Source organism: Natrix helvetica, assembly GCF_964273705.1.
Source record: "Natrix helvetica genome assembly, chromosome: 3".
Lineage (NCBI taxonomy): Eukaryota > Metazoa > Chordata > Lepidosauria > Squamata > Natricidae > Natrix > Natrix helvetica.
This window is the reverse complement of record NC_138549.1, coordinates 62254303-62274682: the sequence shown is the minus strand read 5'-3', so window position 1 is coordinate 62274682 and position 20380 is coordinate 62254303. Positions and strand designations below refer to the sequence as shown.

Sequence of the window (20380 nt, the reverse complement as noted above, 5' to 3'; positions counted from 1 at the left end):
AAAAACTGAGCTAAAGTAAAAAGTAGACAAAGGGGTAACAGCCGTTTTATTTGTTTACGTGTCTTCTACATTCATGGGCTCAAACCAGTAAATTTGTCGGTATACAAGTGAAACCGCACTTGATTCATATACTGCACTACATCACAATATATTTTGTGTAGGTCCGAATTACCAAATTCTCTGAATGCAGCCACTGTAGAAATACAGTTCTAGCACGTCACGTGAAGAAAACAAGGCGAGTTCAGCAAACTGGGTATACGGGATTAGTAAACCCATTTATCCTTAATTAACACAGACGCGGCGTTTTCCGTTGGTCAGAAGGAAGATTACAGGCTATAAAGCAGAGGTTTTCAAACTTGGCAACTTTAAGACTTGTGGACTTCAACTCCCAGAATTCTGGGAGTTGTAGTCCATAAGTCTTGAAAGTTGCCAAGCGGGAGAATTCTGGGAGTTGAAGTCCACAAGTCTTAAAGTTGCCAAGTTTGAAGACCTCTGCTATAAAGGAAAGGCACTCGGCGTTCCAGACCTCACTCTCGCCGACGCCCCGCTTCCTTTTGCTTCAGCTCCGCGCGACACCCAGCAGGCGAAAATCGCTACTACGGTAGCCGAGTGGGCTCACGCCACCGGCGCCTTCATCGATATCCTGGGCGCTCGCCTCCATTCCTGAGTAGGCGCGCCGAGCGATCGATGGAGCAACAGCTGACGACGACGAAAACTCCTCCTCTTCCTCGGACCGGCCATTTCCGCACCGGCCTGAAAGGGAAACAGGTGAGCGAGCGAGGAGATAAATAAAGGCGCGCGGGGAGAGGGGGGCAGAAGATAAGGGGAGTTCGTTGGGCGCTGGTTCGTGGGAAGCCGAAGATCCCTTTGGGAGGAGAGAAAAGCAAGCATCCCGGCGGCGAGGCAAGAATGGCGAAATGGCCAATAGGAAAAGAAACTGGCTAAGGCTGCGCAGCCCGGAGAGGACGAGTGCTTCGCGGGTGGGTGGGTGGGTGGGTGGGGTGGGGGGACTTACGGGAAGAGCAGGACGGGCAGCTGGAGAACAGCTGGAGACTCCCGCGCGAGTGAGAGATACAGAGGAAAGGGCTGATAGAGGAGCCGTTTATTTAAAAGCCATCGAGGGTGGGACACTGTAATCTTGGGGTGCGGGGTGAGGAAGCTAGATTTTTAAAAAAAAACATGTTAAAAGAGGTAGGATTGGATAGAAATGTATGTAAAAGTCATAGGAACTGCCAGCTGGTGTATAGAAGAGTGATAGAAGTAGGTGTAATGACGATTGGGCAGAAGCAGGAAGTCTGCATTCCATGCTGGTAGCGCAAATTAAGGAAGATGACATTCCTGCAGCTACTTAAGCTTCAGATTGAAAAATGGGTTTGTCCTTAAGTCACCCTGCCTCTGGCCATTGTAGGTCACAAAAGCCTACAGTATGTTTTAACATTCTTTTCCATGCTGAGATACCTGTAAGTGAGCAAATTGTGGTGCTGTCTTTTCACTGAATCCAAGTATCCAAGACACTGTAGATCAGCGGTTCTCAACCTTTTGGGGTCAAACGACCTTTTCACAGCGGTCGCCGAGGAACCTCCTGCGGAGAGGCTGGCTAGAAGCCGGCCTGAAGGGAAGGAGCGGCTCAGGTTCCCCGCGCAGCGGAAGGAGAGGTGGGGGGGGAGTAGGAGCCAGAATGGAGGTGAGGAAGGGGAAAAGAGCACAGAGGATGCTGGGAAAGCAGCTCGCTCCGAGTGATGGAGGTTGATGGGCAGAGCTATGGAAGCCAAGAGGTACCATTTCTGAGGCATAAAACAAGGCAGGGAAAATAAAATAAAGGAACGTGGGATGTAGGTACACTGAGATTCCCTATTAAAGACAGTTACCCATGCTTAGCGTGGGTAACAGTCTTAATAGGCTTTGGCCCCTGTCCTGTGGCTCCCTGTTGACCCAATCACACAATCTGCTCTCCGCCCCGAGACGGCACAAGCCTCTCACCTGCTTTTGCGATTCCGCATCCTTCACAGGCAACTCAGTGTCAGGAAGAGCTCCAGCCCTTTGCGCTCATCTCTTGCGCGCGCAAGCAAAATACCCTCCTGGGCAGGATCAAGGCGGAGGGGACAATGATTCTCCTCCCACTGTCACCACTGCGCAATGAGGTGAGTAACTGGGTACGCAGCGCAGGAAAGTCCTCAGCGCCAGATTCAGGTCAGCGTGAGCCACGGTCCCCTTCGTGTTGGCTCAGGAAGGAGGAGAATGGGGAGCAGCAGCAGCAGCTGGTTGGGTGAAGGGAAGGAAGAGCTCCAGTTCTCCTGCACTGCACAGGGCTCTCCTTGCGCAGGGCTCTGGAACTCTTCCCTCTCTGCATCCAGAGACGGCTGCTCTGGCTCTTTCCTGAGTCAACACGAAGGGGATCGACCTGAGTCTGGTGCTGAGGAGTCTTTTGCGCAGCGCAGCCAGCTACTCACTTTTCAGTGGCAGCAGCGAAAGGAGTCGCTGTCTCCACCACCGTGATCCCGACCCAGGAGGGTATTTTGCTTGCACGAGCAAGAAAGAGATGAAAGAGAAAAGGGGAGAAAGAGAGAGAGATAGAGAGAGAAATGAAAGAGAGCTGGAAGGAGAGAATGGGAGGGAGGGAAAATAGAGGGAAACCAATTAGAGGTAGAAGGGGGAGAGGGAGAAAATAATGAAAGTGAGCTGAGGGGAGAGAATGAGAGGGAAAAGAGAGGGAAACCAATCAGGGGGAAAGAAAGGAAGAGAAAAGAAAGAAAGAAACTAACTTTCTCAGACCTATGACGAAAGCAATGGCAAGCTAGATCTCTTGCCAAGAAAACTGCAGTTTGCCAGAAGGCACAAATTGGAAGCAAATCTGATTTTTTAAAAAGAAAATAACAGAGATGGCAAAGGAAATGCATCTGAAAATAAAATTATTTATAATTTTGAATAACATATTATATTGTCAAACTCAAAAGAAATCAAAATATATCTCCTATTGCTGTTAGTACAATCTTCACTATGAAAAGATTAGCAATTTCCTACAATTAATAACTTTATTTTGGATTTGCTATTGTATTCAATGAGAAAGAAAGAAAAAGAAAGAGGGAAAGGGAAGGAAAGAAAGGAAGGAAGGAAGAAGAGAAAGGGAGAGGAAAAATAGAGAAAAACAGAAATGAGAGGGAGGGGGAGAGAAGAGAGAGACCCTATTCCCACAGAAAACACTGAGCCATGAAACCTTGGTAGGCATGTCTGGGGGGGGATGTCATGTGACTGGGGGTGAGTGATGTTGAGTTGGCCACACCCACCCAGGTTTTGTGGCTCCCGGTGTTACATAGTAGCAACGAAAATAATTTTATGGTTGGGGGTCACCACAACATGAGGAACTATATTAAAGGGTCGCGGCATTAGGAAGGTTGAGAACCACTGCTGTAGATGGTAATAATGTTCACTATATCTTGCAAATGGCATTTTGATGCATCATTAGTGTTTTGGGGAAATACTTGAAATAGATCAAAGGCATATTCTGCACACAAGGTCCTGAGGAGTATTGGTAGGAAAAGCATTACTTTCAGGCTTTGTAAATTTCCTTAAAGCATCTGACCATTTCTGAAAATGAAATTTTTCAAATAATCTGATTGAAAAATAGTCCAAGCTCAAATGTTTAAGGGTGTCTGTGTGTGTACAAAAGCATAGTTGAAACTAGTGGTAGATTGAAAAGGCTCTCCCTTTCAGTTTTAAACAGTATATAGAAAATCAACTTTATTTTCCTAGCCAGCCCTTTTGAAAACCTTGCTAATTAAAGAATTGTTGCATATTATCTTATTAGTGGGATAGAAGGAATTGTTTTAAAATAACCATTATATCTCTTCCATTCATAGGACCAGAACCAATACCTGTGATATTTTAAAATATTTTTGTGCACGCATAAAAGGCTTTAGGAACTAATGGGGATTTAATTAATACTCATTATATAGCTAGAAGAGGGATATATGTTACAATCTGAACTTAATCCTTGATTTGAACAATATTTCGGCAGTGGTTTAAAAATAATCTATTCATGAATTATAACATGATACTTCAAACTATACTGGAAATTCCCAGACCTCATATTGCTTTCATGTAATAATTTGTATTGCAGTGTTATGCAGAGATAAATAGCATAGCCTTTATTGTCATTGTACAAAATAAATACAATGAAATTGGTTACATCATTGTAGCCAGTCATTAAATTCTTAAAATTTGAAAACTAAAACCTGATAGAATGACTAGAATGTCTTTTTTTCTGCTAGGACAAAAAAATAGCATTGTTATGAAAACATGCCTCCAAAATTCAAGCGCCACCTCAATGATGATGATGTTACTGGGTCAGTCAAAAGTGAGAGGGTGAGTGTATAGGGGATAGTTATTGTGGTATGATTTATATGTGTAACCTGGTGAAATGGCTGTAGTAATGCATTTAGAAGATTCTCGGAAATTATTGGTAGGAGTTGTATAATATTTAAAGAAAGCAGCTCTTTATCAAATTCAGAACTGATACTACTGCTACATTTGTCTAAAATATCTACCAAGTTGCTTCTGAGTTGTGTTAGCCAGTGACATCACAGTTGCCCAGGTGATGCCCGAGGGGGCTCCTTTCATGTCCCTGTTACCTTCCCACTGAGATGGTACCTATTTATCTACTTTCATTTCCATGCTTTGTTATTTCTCAAATTGTTGGAATTTGAGAAATAACAAATGACCTTGACCTGTAGGGTCCATTCAATCCTTCACTGGTTGAATGATGAAAACAGTCTTCACTTTCATATGAGGCAGTATTAGGGGAGTTGTATACATTTTGTACAGTTAGATTGAATAACCATTGATAGTTCCCCCTCACCCAAGGAATATTTTTTTTAAAGACCATAGGGGAAAAGACTGAAATTCTGGCAAAACAAACTAGAAATATTAAGCAAAAGCAATGAAACAGATTATATATTATTTTAAATCTTGAAAACAAAACTATATAAGGTATTTGACAAAACCAAGATTGGTACTCTTAATTATTTTTACCTTTCAAAGCAAATTTTCAGAGCACCATATACATTTGCAGATGAACCCATGATTTTAGGTGCCAACGTACATCCAAAAAATTGGGTTTGGCTTATCCATGAATGCACTTATCCACAGGTCTATATATAGTAATAGTTTTTAAAAGTACACATATTTCCCATCTATACTTGCAAGTCAATCCACAAATAAATAAGTCCTCGGATTTTTAACCAAATACCATGAAAAATGCAGGTCATCTTATCTATGGCAACACATTTTTCATGGCATGCTAATTAAAATTTTGAAGGCAGCCATATGTGTGGATGGGCTAATTCATGGTAACATGATTTATTCAAAAGGAAGACCTAATGATTCTGTCTTGTATTGTCTTTTGGTGCGTATCATATATCAGTGATCCCCAGGCCATAGACCAGTTACCAGTCCATGGCCTGTTAGGAGCTGGGCTGGATAGTTGGAGGTGAGCAGCAGGTGAGCGTGTGAAGTTTCATCTGTATTTGCAGCTACTCCCCAGCGCACACATCACCACCTTAGCTCCACCTCAGATCATCGGGCATTGGATTCTCATAGGAGCGCAAACCCTACCATAAACTGCTCATGAGAGTGATCTAGGTTGTACACTACTCCCCACCCCACCCCCAGCCCATGGAAAAATGGTCTTCCACAAAACTGGTCCTAGATACCAAAAAGATTGGAGCCCAATGCCATGCATTGTGTCAATGGCATTACATTCTGACAAAAGTTCGTATTGATTAAATCTAGAAATATTCTTTTGAAATTTATTTTTGAATGAAAATTCCCATTAGTAGAAATACTCTTTTTCATAGATGTATCAATCTTCTGTGTTTGCAGAGAAACCTCCTAGAGGAAGATTCAGATGAAGAAGAGGACTTTTTCTTGTAAGTGTCTCCAAACCAGAGTAGGGGTAGCTATCAAATCCTTGGTCTCATGCATCATTGTTTCTGCCTGCTCTATGTGTTTTGATCTCAAGGGTTCCTTATAAATACCAGGCAAAGTATTGCACAACTTACTGTGATTGATTGTTGGTAATAGCTACTACAAACTCTTCAATGTAAGGCTGAAAACTCTGCCAGATGTCTTTACATAGCTTCCAGGAGTGGGCTATTTCTTCTGAATATATAATACTTTCAAATTTCAAATATCTGTCTGTTAATCAACCATATAATTTGCTACTCATCCTGGGGGATAAAGGTAACAATTTAACTTTAATCATTTTGTAGGAGAGGGCCATCAGGTCCAAGGTTTGGACCCAAGAATGACAAGATCAGACAGTAAGTACTTTGTGGCAGGTAAAATCTATTTTTGCTTTATTTTCATGTTCTGCTAATATAACTGTTCTGCAATTATACTTTATTAGGTGAAATGAATTACTGTTGTCTATACTAGAGCTAAGCCTGTTCATAAAATAACAAACATTGTCTTTTGGAAAAGTCACATTTCTTTCAGTTCTTTAATATTTAAAAAAGTATTTATCTTTTAGACAATGTCCCTCTTTCTATTTTTGTGCATAAATTCTTTTCACTATACAATTTCACAGGAAAATATAAATAAATAAACTCAAAGTAGTAGGGAAAATTAAAATTAGGAAAATAATCAACTTTACCAATTATAGAGGAGTAACAATTGGAATGTATACTGTATGCTTTGGCGAAGTCAAAGTTCCTTTCGTTGGGGATTAGAAAAACTACCCTCCTTCATTGCACATTTTTCAGTTTGTTTTCCTTGAACCAACATCTTATATATGTACTATAACACAGGACAGAATTCCTAGCCTTCTTGAAATACAGGTACTGTAGTCCTTGTTTAGTTGTGGCAACTCAGTTATTAAGCAAAGTGGCTGCTAACTGATCTGTGACTGGACTTATGATCTTTCTTTCCTTTGTTTTACAGACCTGCAAGGGTCGTAAATGCAAGGAATAGTTGCAGAGTTATATCACTGTCATAACTCTGAACATTTGCTAAACAAACAATCACTAACTGCTTTTCTTTTTTAACTGCTTTCATATAATGAAAGTTATACATTTGTTTCTACATGTATTGGATATGGGCAAACATTTTATAACTGAAGAGGACAGCCTGCCTGTAATGTTTAGACTGTTCCAAATGCATAATTTTTATTCCTTCACTCTCAGTGATATATAGAAAAGGCAAAGGAAGTGGGATATTATGAGGTACTCCCATACCACAGTTATTAAAGACAATGACCCTGTCAAGAGTATTATCATCTTATTTTATGCTTTAGTTTTATTCTTTTCCCCAACATGCCAAGAATCTCTTGTAGTGTCAGTAGAAGATGTGACGCTCTAATTGCTAACATAGCTTTATGCAATGATGAATACAGGAAATGAATAATGTCCAATTATGTTACTAATTGCCATTTCCTTTGCCTGTTATAATCATTGCTATATTTGATGGGATGAGGTGGTATGCAAGAAACAACCTATCTCAGATTGGAATCTGTGTTACTAGACACTAGGAATGTGAGTTTGAAGTGTCACATTTTGGCCTAGTTTTAGCTTGACTGGTAGAAGTCCAATGAAGAAATCACTATATTGATGATCTCCAGCTCAATATTTTTTTCAACGGGTGCTATATATGCTCTAAAAGTTTTGAATGCTGTATGCAATGATGGACTAAGTATGAATGATTAATCTGAGTCTTCATGTAGGGAAACCCAAATGGGACTCTATAGTCATTAAATGAGTTTCTTTAATCTGGAGCTATTGCTGTTTTGGATGGAGTTTCAAATCTTGTTAAGGCATAATGAAGAGATTGATGTGCTTTTGGAGCTGGCATTGTGTCTGGGTAGGCACAAAGTTGTGAATGCCAGAGCACTTTGTACTGTTTTGACTGATTCTTTGTCATTTTTTGTTGGTCAGTCATGAAAAAACAAGTTAGCTCTTTAATGTATTTTGTGAAACTTACTTTTGTTAAAGGAAAAACTTCTCTTGACTCTCATAAAATAGTACAGTGATGGCGAACCTATGGCACGCGTGCCACAGGTGGCACGCGGAGCCATTTGTCAGGGCACGCGAGGCGCATGCGCATGCTGGCCAACTGAGTTCACCCTTTTTAAAAGCCATTTTTCGCCCTGCCCAGGCTCCAGAGGCTTTATAGGAGCCTGGGGAGGGCGAAAAGAGCCCCCCGCCCCCCCGGAGGCCCTCTGGAGGCTTCATGAGCTTCCCTGACACCTTCGGAGCACTCAAAACGACCCTCCGAGCAAACCAGAAGTGACTTCCTGTTTGCTTGGAGGATCATTTTGAGCACTCCGAAGGCTTCAGGGACCGCCCGGAGGCTTCCCTGATGCCTCCGGAGGGCGTCCGGGGCGGGGGGGCTGTTTTCGCCCTCCCCAGGCTCCTATAAAGCCTCTGGAGCCTGGGGAGAGCGAAAAAAGCTTGTAAAAATGGGGGGGTCACACCTGTAGTGCGCGCATTGCATTATGGGTGCGGCTCGCCCGCACATGACCCCCCTACACTCCCCCCACTTATGGCACACGAGCCAAAAAAGGTTCGCCATCGCTGAAATAGTACATTGGCTTCCGAATGTTTTTCCCTCTTACACTTTTCTACCTGCTAGCAAAGCAGCAGATGTCTGGCAGTATTTTTTTAATGGCCAGAGATGAAGGAGGAAAGATATTGCAAAGACTCTGCAAAGTTCCTATATGTCACATCCATCTAACTCATTCTGCTTTTAAAGACCAAATCAAGATTTCTATGTATCTTCCCATAGAAGACAAATTTGACCACCATAAACTCTTAGATTGTTGCAGTACAAAATAACTGGTTTAGTTATCGATGCTGTTTGATCAGTATATATTAGCTTCAGAACAACCGTTCTGATGGTTTTTTTTAGTCACAGTTCAGGTTTCTTATTCTTACCCACAAAGATGCCAGAAAATCTAAAATATTGCTTGTGAAACTATTGCAGGCATAATGTGCAGTTGAGAATTCAAGAAAGGATGAGCAGGGTGGTTAGTAGGGATCTAACAAGTATTATACTTTGATATATTCTCTTTACATGCTTACTTGCAACTTTTCCAATTCGTTCAATATGTTGAGTTCAAGTTCTGCCTTAATCATGATTCAATATTGGACTGAGGCAGATAATTATCAATTCAGATGCCTATTTGAAAAACAAATTGACATATTGCTATTTACAGTACATTCCTTAACAATTATATAAAGAATTTAAAGACTTTGCACACTAAAAATATTTGATATTAACTATATCACACTCAATTCAGACTCGCAGCTGTTGAATAAATTGGGCTACAACTCCCATCATTCCCACTCAGCATCTTGATTGTACATACAGAATATCAGTCAGTAGCATTTTCTGGTATTGATGATAAATTCCTTGGTCATGTGATGTATCCTTATGTATATTTTAAACCAGAGTTCAAAACCAGGTTGATGAAGTTATTGATGTCATGCAAGAAAATATCACCAAGGTAATAGAGAGAGGAGAGCGGCTGGATGATTTGCAAGATAAGTCAGGTTGGTACTTTTCCTCTTCCTTTTTAGAAGTTGAAGCGGAGTTCTAGGAACATCATGTCTCTCATATTACCTGATCTCAGCATATTTGGATTTCATTATCTGTTCTTATTTCTTAGGTTCCCTGTGGCATGCCTGGGATCCTGGGTACATAACAGTGATACTGTTATGTCTGTTTTAGAGTTAGCTTGTTCATGGGATATTTTTTTTAAAAAAGCTCAGTTTGCCATGCTCTAAGAAAAGTGGCTCTGAATATCTCATAGATCTATGACAAAGTAGTCCTTGCTGCTAAATGTAATGCAGAGAGACAAAAAACAGCTAATCATAGGAAATAGACCTCCCATTCTTGTGCTACAGATGAGTCATTTCTCTTGTTTGTCAGTGCTCCTTTACAGTTGCTGTACAGCCTGCTAGAGGGCATCATGAGACTTACTACCTTGATTATGCCTTTTATTATTGGGATGCAATTCTGTAAATGAACTCCTTTGTTACATTCCCATCTACAGCAATTAAAAGATTATTGGTGGCTTGTAGTCTCAAGTACATTAAAACATTCATGGTATGATAATAGTAAATATTGAAAATTAAAAATTAAAATGGAATAGATTAAAATCATCCACAGTAACTATCAAGATGTGACAACCAGTAAAGTAGTAGCAGTGTCTCTTAATTCAAAACTTTGAATTATTTAACAACTTTGTCTTCATTTCCAAGCATATAGTAATTACAGAACTAATGGTTTACAAGAGAGCTTTTTAGTAATATAGACTACGTGTAGTCCTTGCTTGCCAATGGTAATTGGGATTGAAAACTCCATTGTTAAACAATGCAGTGGTAAAATGCAATGTTGCATAACCAGCTGATTTATCTTCTGGCCATCCCAGTTGCTGTTGTAGACAAATCCTGCATGTTTGCAGCATCCCAGTTACCATTCACAATCTTCTGCTGCTTTCCCCATTGACTTTGCTTGTTAGAAGCCAGCACTGAAGGGTGAAAATGGCAAACACGTGAGCACAGATTTCTATGGTCTTGTATTTGCAAGCCAATCTCTATTCATCTGAATTGCAGTCATGTGACCACAGGAACACTGACAGTTGCAACCGTGGGGACCCATTTTTAAATCCTAGTTCAGCACTGTCCTAATTTTGAACGATTGCTGAACAAGAACTACCTAGAACTAACTTCCTTGTTTTCCTTGGATTTCCTAAAAGGAAAGAAGTCGTGAGAATTCTCTGAATCTGTTCAAGACCCTTGATTGTTTTTTTTAAAAAATCAGGATAGAAGCAAAAGCTTTATCTAACCACTATAGTAGACTGTTCAATTCCGTTTCTCTGTCTCTTTATCTGATGCAGAAAGCTTATCAGATAATGCAACAGCTTTTAGTAACAGATCCAAACAGCTCAGAAGACAAATGTGGTGGCGAGGCTGCAAGGTAAGGCTTAACTTGTTTCCTAAATATTGCAATTGTGGTTTGTTTAACCAGTTTGGCTTATTTCTTTTACCTTTCTATACCTTTCAATTTTATCTTTTAAAATAATTTTTATTAAAAGTTTTAATCAGAACAGTAAAAGATAGTACCAACTGAAGAAGAAAAAAGCTGCAAAAAGAAAAACAAAGTTTTAAAAAACTCTAAGAAAGCAACTTCTCATTCTCATCACAAGTTTCATAATTTCTTCACTTCTTCTTAATTAATAAATATAAAACTCTTCATCTCATAACTCAAGTCTTAGAGTATAGAAACAAACGATGTCAGGAAGCAACTGGTCAAATAATAAAAGACACTGATTACAGTGAGAATTGAACAATAGAAAATATTGATTCTAGATAACATTCCACAAGTGGCAAATTTGTGCATTATTTATTCCCAGGTGGATTTGTTTCTTTCTTAAAACTTGTAAGTACATTCAAAGACTTTTAGAATATACTCTCTGTTGTTTAGTTCTGAAAAGGCAAGTTATTGTGTACCAAAAGAAATTATCTTGGCTAAGAAGAAAATCATTCTTTCCTGAAATTAGAAAAGAGGCCTAGACTGCCATGATAAAATGTTAATAAAGCCTAAAATTCTAGATAACATATAGATAATTCCAAAACATCTTCTTCAATCTAAATACCAGCAAAAAGTCCAAACAGAGCCCTATAATGATCCTGGTATGCTAGTGTAAACAAAAAAAAAACTAAGAAGGAGCATTTCTTGTTAAAAAATAACCAGCTCAACACATGCCCCTTACTTCTCTAGTAACTGTAGGGGGAAAACCCCTTAAACACTACATTAAGGGTAGACAAACCCAATACACAACATTTTTCCACTCCAAATGCTAACAATTCCAAAGAGAATTGTTTCAAAAAGCAACACATCCCATTCCATATCTTCATACCTAGCTATAAACAAATCCACATTTAAATTATTTTTGAAATTTTATGCCACCTATCTGCCCCACAAGGGGACCCCAGCAGCTTATAAGTTTTAAAACAACTAAAAATAATTAAAACATTAAAACATTTAGCAAATAAAGTAATATCAATACTCTAATATAAACAAATGAGTAAAATTTAACATAACAAAGAAGGATAAGTTCTCAAGGACTCACATAGAATGTCTCTTCTCTGCTGTCCATTCTACTTTCTGGGTATGTGGGTTGGGTGGTTTACGTCATCATCTGATTGCTCCAGCTTTTCAGGTAGTACCTTTGTTTGATCAGCCTCACATGATTCTTGGCTTTGTGTCTCCTGAGGTTGATGTTTTTCACATTCAGAATCAGTGCCTGAAATTGTTCCCAAGAAGACACAACATGGCATATAATTGATTCAAAGTTTTGGTACATCAGAGTCTTAATATTAAAAAAACAATTTTCCCATATTTTTGAGCCCTTAATATGTGTAAAACTTTCTGTAGCTAAAATCCTGTCTTGCTTTTTGCTGTTTATTTTAAATTCTTAAAGGTTGAATATTTTACATAAAATATTGAAGACACTCACATGATGTTTGTAATCTTGTCACTTTGAAAGCGTCTAACTTCTTTGAAGCAATTCATAGGCAACTTTTAAAAGTGATTAGCAAGAGAAGTGCACAAGCTTGTGTGCAGCTAGAACAACTATGACAAATTCTCTTGCCTCCCAATTCTCCCCCCATCAGAAGACTGCTGACTTGTAGTCTCCTAGGATCAACTGTAAAGAAAACAGCTTGGACAATCCCACATCCTCACTTTGTCCAGAGAAGTTGAAAAGATCCCATCTACTCATTGTTCATGGTGCAAACATCAACTCCGCTTTTCATAGAGCTGTCTTCAGTCTGCCATCTTTCCTAGAAGCTCTATGTCTTGCAATTTTTGTGAATATTCAGCCCCCCCCCCCAAAAAAAACCACTTATGTCAAGAAACCACACACACAAACTGTCTATACACTATCTTGTAGTAATCAATAGTACAATTACAAACTCTGGTTTACTGCTTAACAGCAACCATGCTTTATTGATTTACTTTATTCATAGAGTGTCTAAAAGTGCATTATGTCTGTGCCATGATCTCAATTTGAAGGATGCTTCTGAGTGCAGGCAAGCCAATGAGCACGGGAACAGATACAGCTTTTTGAAAGAATTGCTGCTTAGTATGATATAAGCATCTTGATATGCTCTGAATAAACTTTTCCCCTTCAAATCTAGATTGTTAAATAGCCCTAATAAATGCAGCTAGGCCTTCATTAACTATGGCAATTGGCAATAGCAACTCCATCACCAAGCAACATGTTCATAAAGTATGGCATGTGATAGTGACTTAACAGTGGCAATTGCAGCAGTCCCAGTTCCCACCATTAGGTGAATCCCACATGGTTACAATGTCCTGTGGTCATGTGATCACAGCTTGCAACCTCGTTCCAGCTTTCTCATTGACTTTGTTGGAAGCCAATAGTTAATCTCTCAGATGATGATCGGGCGAACGCGGGACACTGCAGTGGTTGTAATTGCAAGCTGGTTGCCAAGCATTCAGATTGCAATCACATGATTATGGAGATGCTGCAGCAGCCACTACTGCAAGGAATGGTTATAGGTCCTCTCATTCAGCACCATTACAACTTTGAAGAGTTGTTGAACGGGAACTTCCTGTACCCACATTCTGGTTTAATATGATTTTGACCCTTGAGGTTAGACAGATTAGGTTATTTTGAAACTGTGTAACCACTTTGAATTATCTGAGCACCCTCATTATTATTGGCATGCTGTTGAACCTGGATTAAGCTGATCAATGGTATCTACAATTGGGAATTAATTACATACTTTTCTGTGTGTTAATTTGCAGATGAAGGCAATTGTGGCTTTGGTTGCTGTTGTTGTCTTGCTAATCATTATTGGTACGTATTCCTTTCTGATATTCTTCTAAATACAATAAAATAAGTAAATAAAATGTTCTGCATTGGTGTTAGCACATTGAAATAGTCTGATGACATTCTTGACTGGTAAAAAGAAAACTTACCATATTTTCAGAGTATAAGACGCACTGGAGTATAAGACGCACCCAGGTTTTGAAGAGGCATTTTTTTAAAAAAGTAGGTAGAGGGATAGAGAGGGAGAGAAAGAGAGAAAAATAGAGTAGGTAGGTAGGGAGAGAGAGAGAGAGAGTAGTTAGGTAGGTAGGTAGGTAGATAAAGGGAGAGAGAGAGAGAGAAATACAGTAGGGAGGGAGAGTATGTAGGTTGGTAGATAGCGGAATAGAGAGAGAAAAATAGAGAGAAATACAGTAGATAGGTAGGAGGAGAGAGAGAGTGAGAGTAGGTAGGTAGATGGGGAGAGAGAGAGAGAGAGAGAGAGAGAGAGAGAGAAATACAGTAGGTAGGTAGGGGGAGAGAGAGAGAGTAGATAGGTTGGTAGGTAGAGGAATAGAGAGAGAAAAATAGAAATACAGTAGATAGGTAGGAGGAGAGAGAGAGAGAGAGAGAGAGTAGTAGGTAGGTAGATGTTTCCAGGTGTATTTTTCCATGTGCTGGAGAACGAAATTGCTGAGAACCTGTAGCACCTAAAACTTTGTTTCTGCTGGCACAGCACTTGACCAATGTAATTCTCATCAATCCCTCTAACTAAACAGCTTTCTGAAAGGAAAAAAAAAGTTTTTGCACTCTACAAACCTCTCCGAAACGGCCCGTTTTTTGTGAAAACGGGCCCGTTTTTTTTTTTCTTCAAAAAAAGGCATGAATAGCCTGGGGGGGGGGCCTGCAGAGTGCTCCTGGGGGAGTGGGGGGGCAAAACCAAGCAAAAAAACCAGGCCTTTTTGTCAAAAAAATTGTATGCATAGCCTTATGGAGGCTTATTGAGTGCTTCTGGGGGCTGGGGGACAAAATTGAGCAAAAAATGCCCCCTTTTTATGTTCATTTCTGCCCTCTCCAGCCCCCAGGAGCTGTCTGAAAGTCTCCTAAAGGCTATGCACGGCCATTTTGATGAAGGGGGAAGGGCTTCGGGAGGCAAAAAAATGCTGTATTCGGTGTATAAGACGCACCCAGATTTCAGCCTCTTTTTCGAGGAAAAAAGGTGCGTCTTATACTCCGAAAAATATGGTACCTTTCCTTCAGTCTTTCTGCTTTAATGTCTGGCTCCTTCTGTTGTTTGGCCATTGATGAAAAGTTGGCTCCAGATCTTTCGCTTTAATGGGGATACACTCTTAATGTTGGAATATTTGGGGACACTCCATTCAGTTTTGTCTAGATGTGAATTGTGTCTGCTTTAAGAATAAATGTGGACCATTTAGCCAGAATTAAACACTTTTTAGGAATAAATAACTAGGTTTATGTAATTATGTAATCTTGTCTGGAGTTTATTTTATTAGGTGAATTTAGCTGCAATGCTTTATTAACCCTAATTTATTATTTATCTTATGTTAACACATTTAGTTATAAGTCATTAAGCTAATTATAGTTAAGCAAGCCATGACTTACCACAGTAAGTAAATTTAATATTGTAACTGTAAAGATTACTTCTAGTGACTAGAAGAGATAGGTGTTTTAGAGTTGAAATAGTTGACTATTATTTTTATAAGTGATTTAAAGATGGTGTTTTTCTGTCTTATGCAGTTCCCATCATCCTCAAACACCGCACTTGAATTGGAGATGAACGTCCTTGTGGACACCACTTCAGGATAACAGCAAAGCTAGCAGCTGTATGATTTCAGTGGAATGTATTATGTATATAGCTTTGAAGTGCATCCTGCTCTCAAACTCCAGGGAGGCACATGCACAGTTCCACCAAGAGCATCCAGAGGGACTGGCAAATGTATCACTTTCAGTCAAAGATTAACTTATACTGTCAGTATTGGACCCAAAAACCTCATTGTTGCTCTTACGAAGGAACCTATGTGGAATCAGATACTTTTCAGTATTTCATCTGTTTTTTAAAATAATGTATATATGAGAGAGAGAGAGAGAGTGTGTGTGTGTGTGTATGTGTGTGTGTGTGTGTGTGTGTAGCAAATTGATAATGTTATTTATAATTTAAATAGTTTCCTACCGCTATTGATAAAGTAGTGGAGGAAAGAATTATGGAGGGAAGAAGGAAGTGTATAGTCTATATCACTGTTTAAAAAACATTCCTCCTTCAACTGAATTTAAGGGATTCTGAAGTTCTGCATTGCTATTATTGCTCATTATTGTTCTATAAAAGCATTCCAGTAAAAAAAACTATTTTTGACTGCAAATATGTAGCTATTAGTAAATTACTGAAATAAAGAAGCTGCTAATTCACTTAAGACAACTTAAGTTTCGCAAACTTTAAAACTAAAGACAAGAATGCTCTTACTCATGCAACTGCAGGCAAAGCAGTATGATATCTGCTGCAACATTAACAGCAGAGAGGTTCCTACGCAGTATGCTTAGCCTGTCCACTTTTTTAACTGACAAAAATGCAGCATTTCTTTTTTATCTTTGAAACCCACAGTTGGCCTTCATCTAGAGCCTAGGCCTTTATCAACAGTTTTGGGGCTCCCTGGCATCTCCCTTTCTTCCATGTTTATTATTTCAGCTGCTTAATATCCCATATTCTAAGAAACTTTCTTATTCATTACTGTGTGCAGAGGAATGAATATTGCTTTCTGAGCAGGTGTAAATATTAATGCAGAACTACTGGCATGAGAAAGAGATTGCAGGAAGTTCTCAACCCACAGCCATTTGTTTAGTCACCATGCAAAGTTACAATGGCACTGAAAACAGTGACTTATGGCTATTTGTCATACTTACAATCGTTGCAGCATCCCCTTGGTCACATGATCAAACTTTGGATACTTGGCACCTGGCATGTATTTATGACAATTAGTATCCCAAGATTTCTGCAACTTTCTGACAAGCAAAGTCAGTGGGGAAGCCAGATTCACTTAAAAGGACTACCTGTACCATGAAAGCATACCTCCTGCATTTAATTTTCCAGCTTCAAGACCTAAATAACTTAAAATGTTTGTTGTGACAAGGTATCATATTCATATGGAAGTGTGAAGGAGTGTGTGTATATATGTATATACATATGTGCATTAAAAATGTGTTTTGTATGGTTCCTACGTCATTCCATGATACAAAAGGTTGGCAAAGCATGGAATATTTAATTGTATTAAAGTATAATAAAAATAAGGTCAATCACACAAAACAAGGCAGCAAAATAATATCAGGGAACAAAATAAAAACGTCTTTACACAATACTGGAAAACATTGCATCCTCTTCAAGTGAAAATGTACCTTTTTTAAAGCACTTAGACAAATTATAGTACATGATCAGTAAATCACTACGGTAATGATGGAGCACAAAATAATGGTTTGAGACACAGAAAAAAAGTTCTATATAATGAATCATTTTTCTTGGGTAAATGCCCTGAGTAATATACTTCTTTTGGAATAATGCTTTGTGATACTTGAAAATCAGTGTGTAGATTTGTATTACTGAAGAGACTGGCTAGTTTTCTTAATGGCTGCATTGTATTCCATATCCTTATCCAACTGCTCTGGGTTCTATTCATTCCAAAGCTTTCCTCCAGCTTTTTTTAAAAAAAACTTTTTTCCCTTCAAGCTGCCATTCATTTTTTTTTAAATCCTTTGTTGACCTTGGTTACACTAATTCCTTTCAAATGAGGAATCATTTTACATTGATTGAAAAAGCTTATTTTAAGACAGCTATTTTTATGTGAGGTACTATTGTTGCTATTGAGTTGATTTCCATATTGTTAACTTTTCCTGGTTTTCTCTCTGAACTTTTGGTAATTTTCTATTCCTATAATTCGCTGTTCTTTATTATCCTGCATGCTTCTTTCTGAACATACTTTGGGGGGGGGATTCCCCTTTATTTCTTTTGCATTGCTACCTTTACAAAGAAGTGATTCGTTTTATTTTCAACATGTGGAGAAAAATTACCACTGATGCAGAAGATTAAGGTAACTGGCAAAATTTGGGATTATACCATATAATTTCAGTTATTTAATCCCATTTCCCCAATCCAGTTATTTAATACGGTATGCCTTTCCTCTTAAAAGTTTCACGTGTTATCACTATCTTATAAAACTATTGTAATCAAGATCCAGAAGACAGATATGGAAACAAAACTTTGGTTAATTTATTCATCTACCACAAGGAAAAAAATTATTTGCAATTACATTATGTTCAAGGCTGCTTGTTCATGGGAGTAAAGTATAAACTGACAAATATGCAAGATATATTACGTAAGTAAAGAGAGATTTTTAAGTTCTAAGAAATAATATTCTGAAGAGACTCGGGCAAATTATTTGGGGAATAAAAGGGAGGAGAGGAGAAGCACAATCGGGCTTTCAAGATTCTGTTATAGCCTATCTCAATAAAGTATAGTTCTGCTGTCCCTGTGGAATTGATTTTTTGGTATTCCTAGAGGGGCTGACAGTGGGGAAAAGAAGCTGCTCCAGAACAAACAAGAAGAGAAGTCACCCTTACTTCTGCAACGTCAGGAAGAAGTATTAGAAGCTGGAGAAGTATCAGAAAGAAAGAACTAGAGAAGATATCAGAAGTAAAGGCCTAAATGGTCCAGTGATGGTAGAAATACTTGGAGCTGAGATTCCTAAGCTGGGAGAGTGGTTCCAACATATTCCAGGAACAACATTGGAGCTCTCTATCCATAAGAGTGCAATGTTAGGAACTGCTACGATACTGCCCAGAGACCTCAAGCTTCCAGGCATCTGATAGACCAGAGATTAAGAAAGACATGTGCCTCTAGAAAGGATGACAAGGTGTTTTTTTAATTAAAAGAGCAAAGGCTTAATTTTTTTATTTGTTCTATTTATTACATTTATATGCTGCCATTTCACTATTGAAGTGACTGGGTAACCTACCAAATGATAAAAATGTAAGTATAAAAACAATTTAAATTAATAAGAAATAGGGACTAAAAACCAAGAGGATAGATAGGATAGGGATGGGGGTCTTGTCACCCTGTCAGTCACTTCCAGCATGGAGCACCCCCATAATGGCAACAAGTCAGCTGGTAGAGCCAGGTTTTAAAGCTCTTTTGGAAGGCCAAAAGGAGTAGAGGTGGATATCGGCTCCAGTGACAATGTTCCAAAGAGTAGTGGTCACAAGAGAAAAGGCTCTTCCAGACCTTCCCATTTGAAGTCATCAACAAAAATGAATGAATAAATAAACTGCCCTTCACTTTCCCCATACCAGAGGAACTATTTAAGTCTAAAATATTTATGAGGCCCATAGGAAGTGATCTGCTTATTGTGTCTGTTTGCAGAGTCTGGAGAAAGCTCCACTCTTACATAGAAGATCTGACTTTTAAAAGTAGGGAATGAGGTTATGGAAATTTCTACAGTTCTTGCCTTAGAAGCCTCCAGGTTCAAGGGTTGGTAGAAACTAAGAAAGTGGGCAATTCCTCTAATGTATTAGGGAGAAAGATGAGATGAATAGCAATTACAACTCTCCTTTTCACATTTCCAAACTACTAGCAAAATTTTTCTGTCTTTTGATAGCCAAATGTGGCCCTAGGTTCTGCCTTGGTTTAAATTCCCAATAAGCAACCGAGTCGGAAGATCATTTAAAAGCAGTTTATCAGGGTGCCCTGATAAAGTGGGATCTCTCTATGTAAAAGGAGAGAGAACCTCGAGCCCCATGTTACATTCCTTTTTATAGTTAGCAAAAATGAAAGAGGAAAGTTGATTGGACAAGATAAGAGCAACCCCTCCTTGCATAGTAAATCAACCATAAAGCTTGTTTATGGATTTAGATAACCAGATGTCACTAAGTTGACACTAAGAAACTTCTTCTTATCAGAAGACAGTATCCAGAAATACTGTAAATTATATTTTCAGTTTAGGAATGTTAAAAGTTATCTAATCAATCCATACAACTATAGGACAAAAGTTTTTCTAGATTCCAATCTGTAATGAGCCTGAACATAGACAATAAGTCAAATTAAAATACAAAAGAATTGTTAGTTAACAAATTACAAAATCCTTATCATGTGCCCCTCACTTTAGTTCCTTTAATTCTTATACGAAGCTGTGGAACTTGGGATAGTGAAAGAAAATATCCCAGAACTGTGACGGCGAACCAGAGATGGCATGCAGAGCCCTTTGTGGGCATGTGCACTGTCGCCAGCTGCTCTTCCGGGTACCGTCGCGCACATGCATAATGGCCAGCTGGTCTGCATGCACACTGGCAAGCTGCTCTTCCAGGTTCCATTGCACACATGCATGACGGCCAACTGGTTTTCATGCAAAGACTAGCTGGCCATCGCGCATGCACGCAACAGAACCCAGAAGAGCAGCTTGCCACCATACACATGTGCACCGGCCAGCTGCTTTCTTCTGGGTTCTGATGCCCCAGTGTGCGCACACTCCAGTTTCGACACCCAATGCC

At 39.1% G+C, this 20380-nt stretch overlaps 1 protein-coding gene across 2 annotated transcripts; it reads left to right on the top strand.

Moving 5' to 3' along the window:
* Nucleotides 1–532: 532 nt before the first annotated feature.
* VAMP4 (vesicle associated membrane protein 4) lies at nt 533–17060 on the top strand. 2 transcript variants are annotated; one of them, XM_081948253.1, is made up of 8 exons: nt 533–768; nt 4269–4362; nt 5878–5924; nt 6267–6317; nt 9442–9542; nt 10892–10971; nt 13831–13882; nt 15593–17060. In XM_081948253.1, exons 2-8 carry the CDS (start codon nt 4297–4299, stop codon nt 15619–15621), a joined length of 426 nt encoding a protein of 141 aa, XP_081804379.1. In that variant the 5' UTR covers nt 533–768; nt 4269–4296; the 3' UTR covers nt 15622–17060. The 2 variants fall into 2 exon arrangements, with proteins under 2 accessions (XP_081804379.1, XP_081804380.1); XM_081948254.1 differs by lacking the exon at nt 533–768 and adding an exon at nt 808–903.
* The last annotated feature ends 3320 nt before the right edge of the window (nt 17061–20380 follow it).

Coding starts and splice junctions, on each gene's coding strand:
- VAMP4 (XM_081948253.1), top strand. CDS start 4,297: ATGCCTCCAAAATTCAAGCGCCACCTCAATGATGATGATGTTACTGGG. Junction 5,925..6,266: donor GAAGAAGAGGACTTTTTCTT/GTAAGTGTCTCC, acceptor ATCATTTTGTAG/GAGAGGGCCATCAGGTCCAA. Junction 13,883..15,592: donor TGTCTTGCTAATCATTATTG/GTACGTATTCCT, acceptor TGTCTTATGCAG/TTCCCATCATCCTCAAACAC.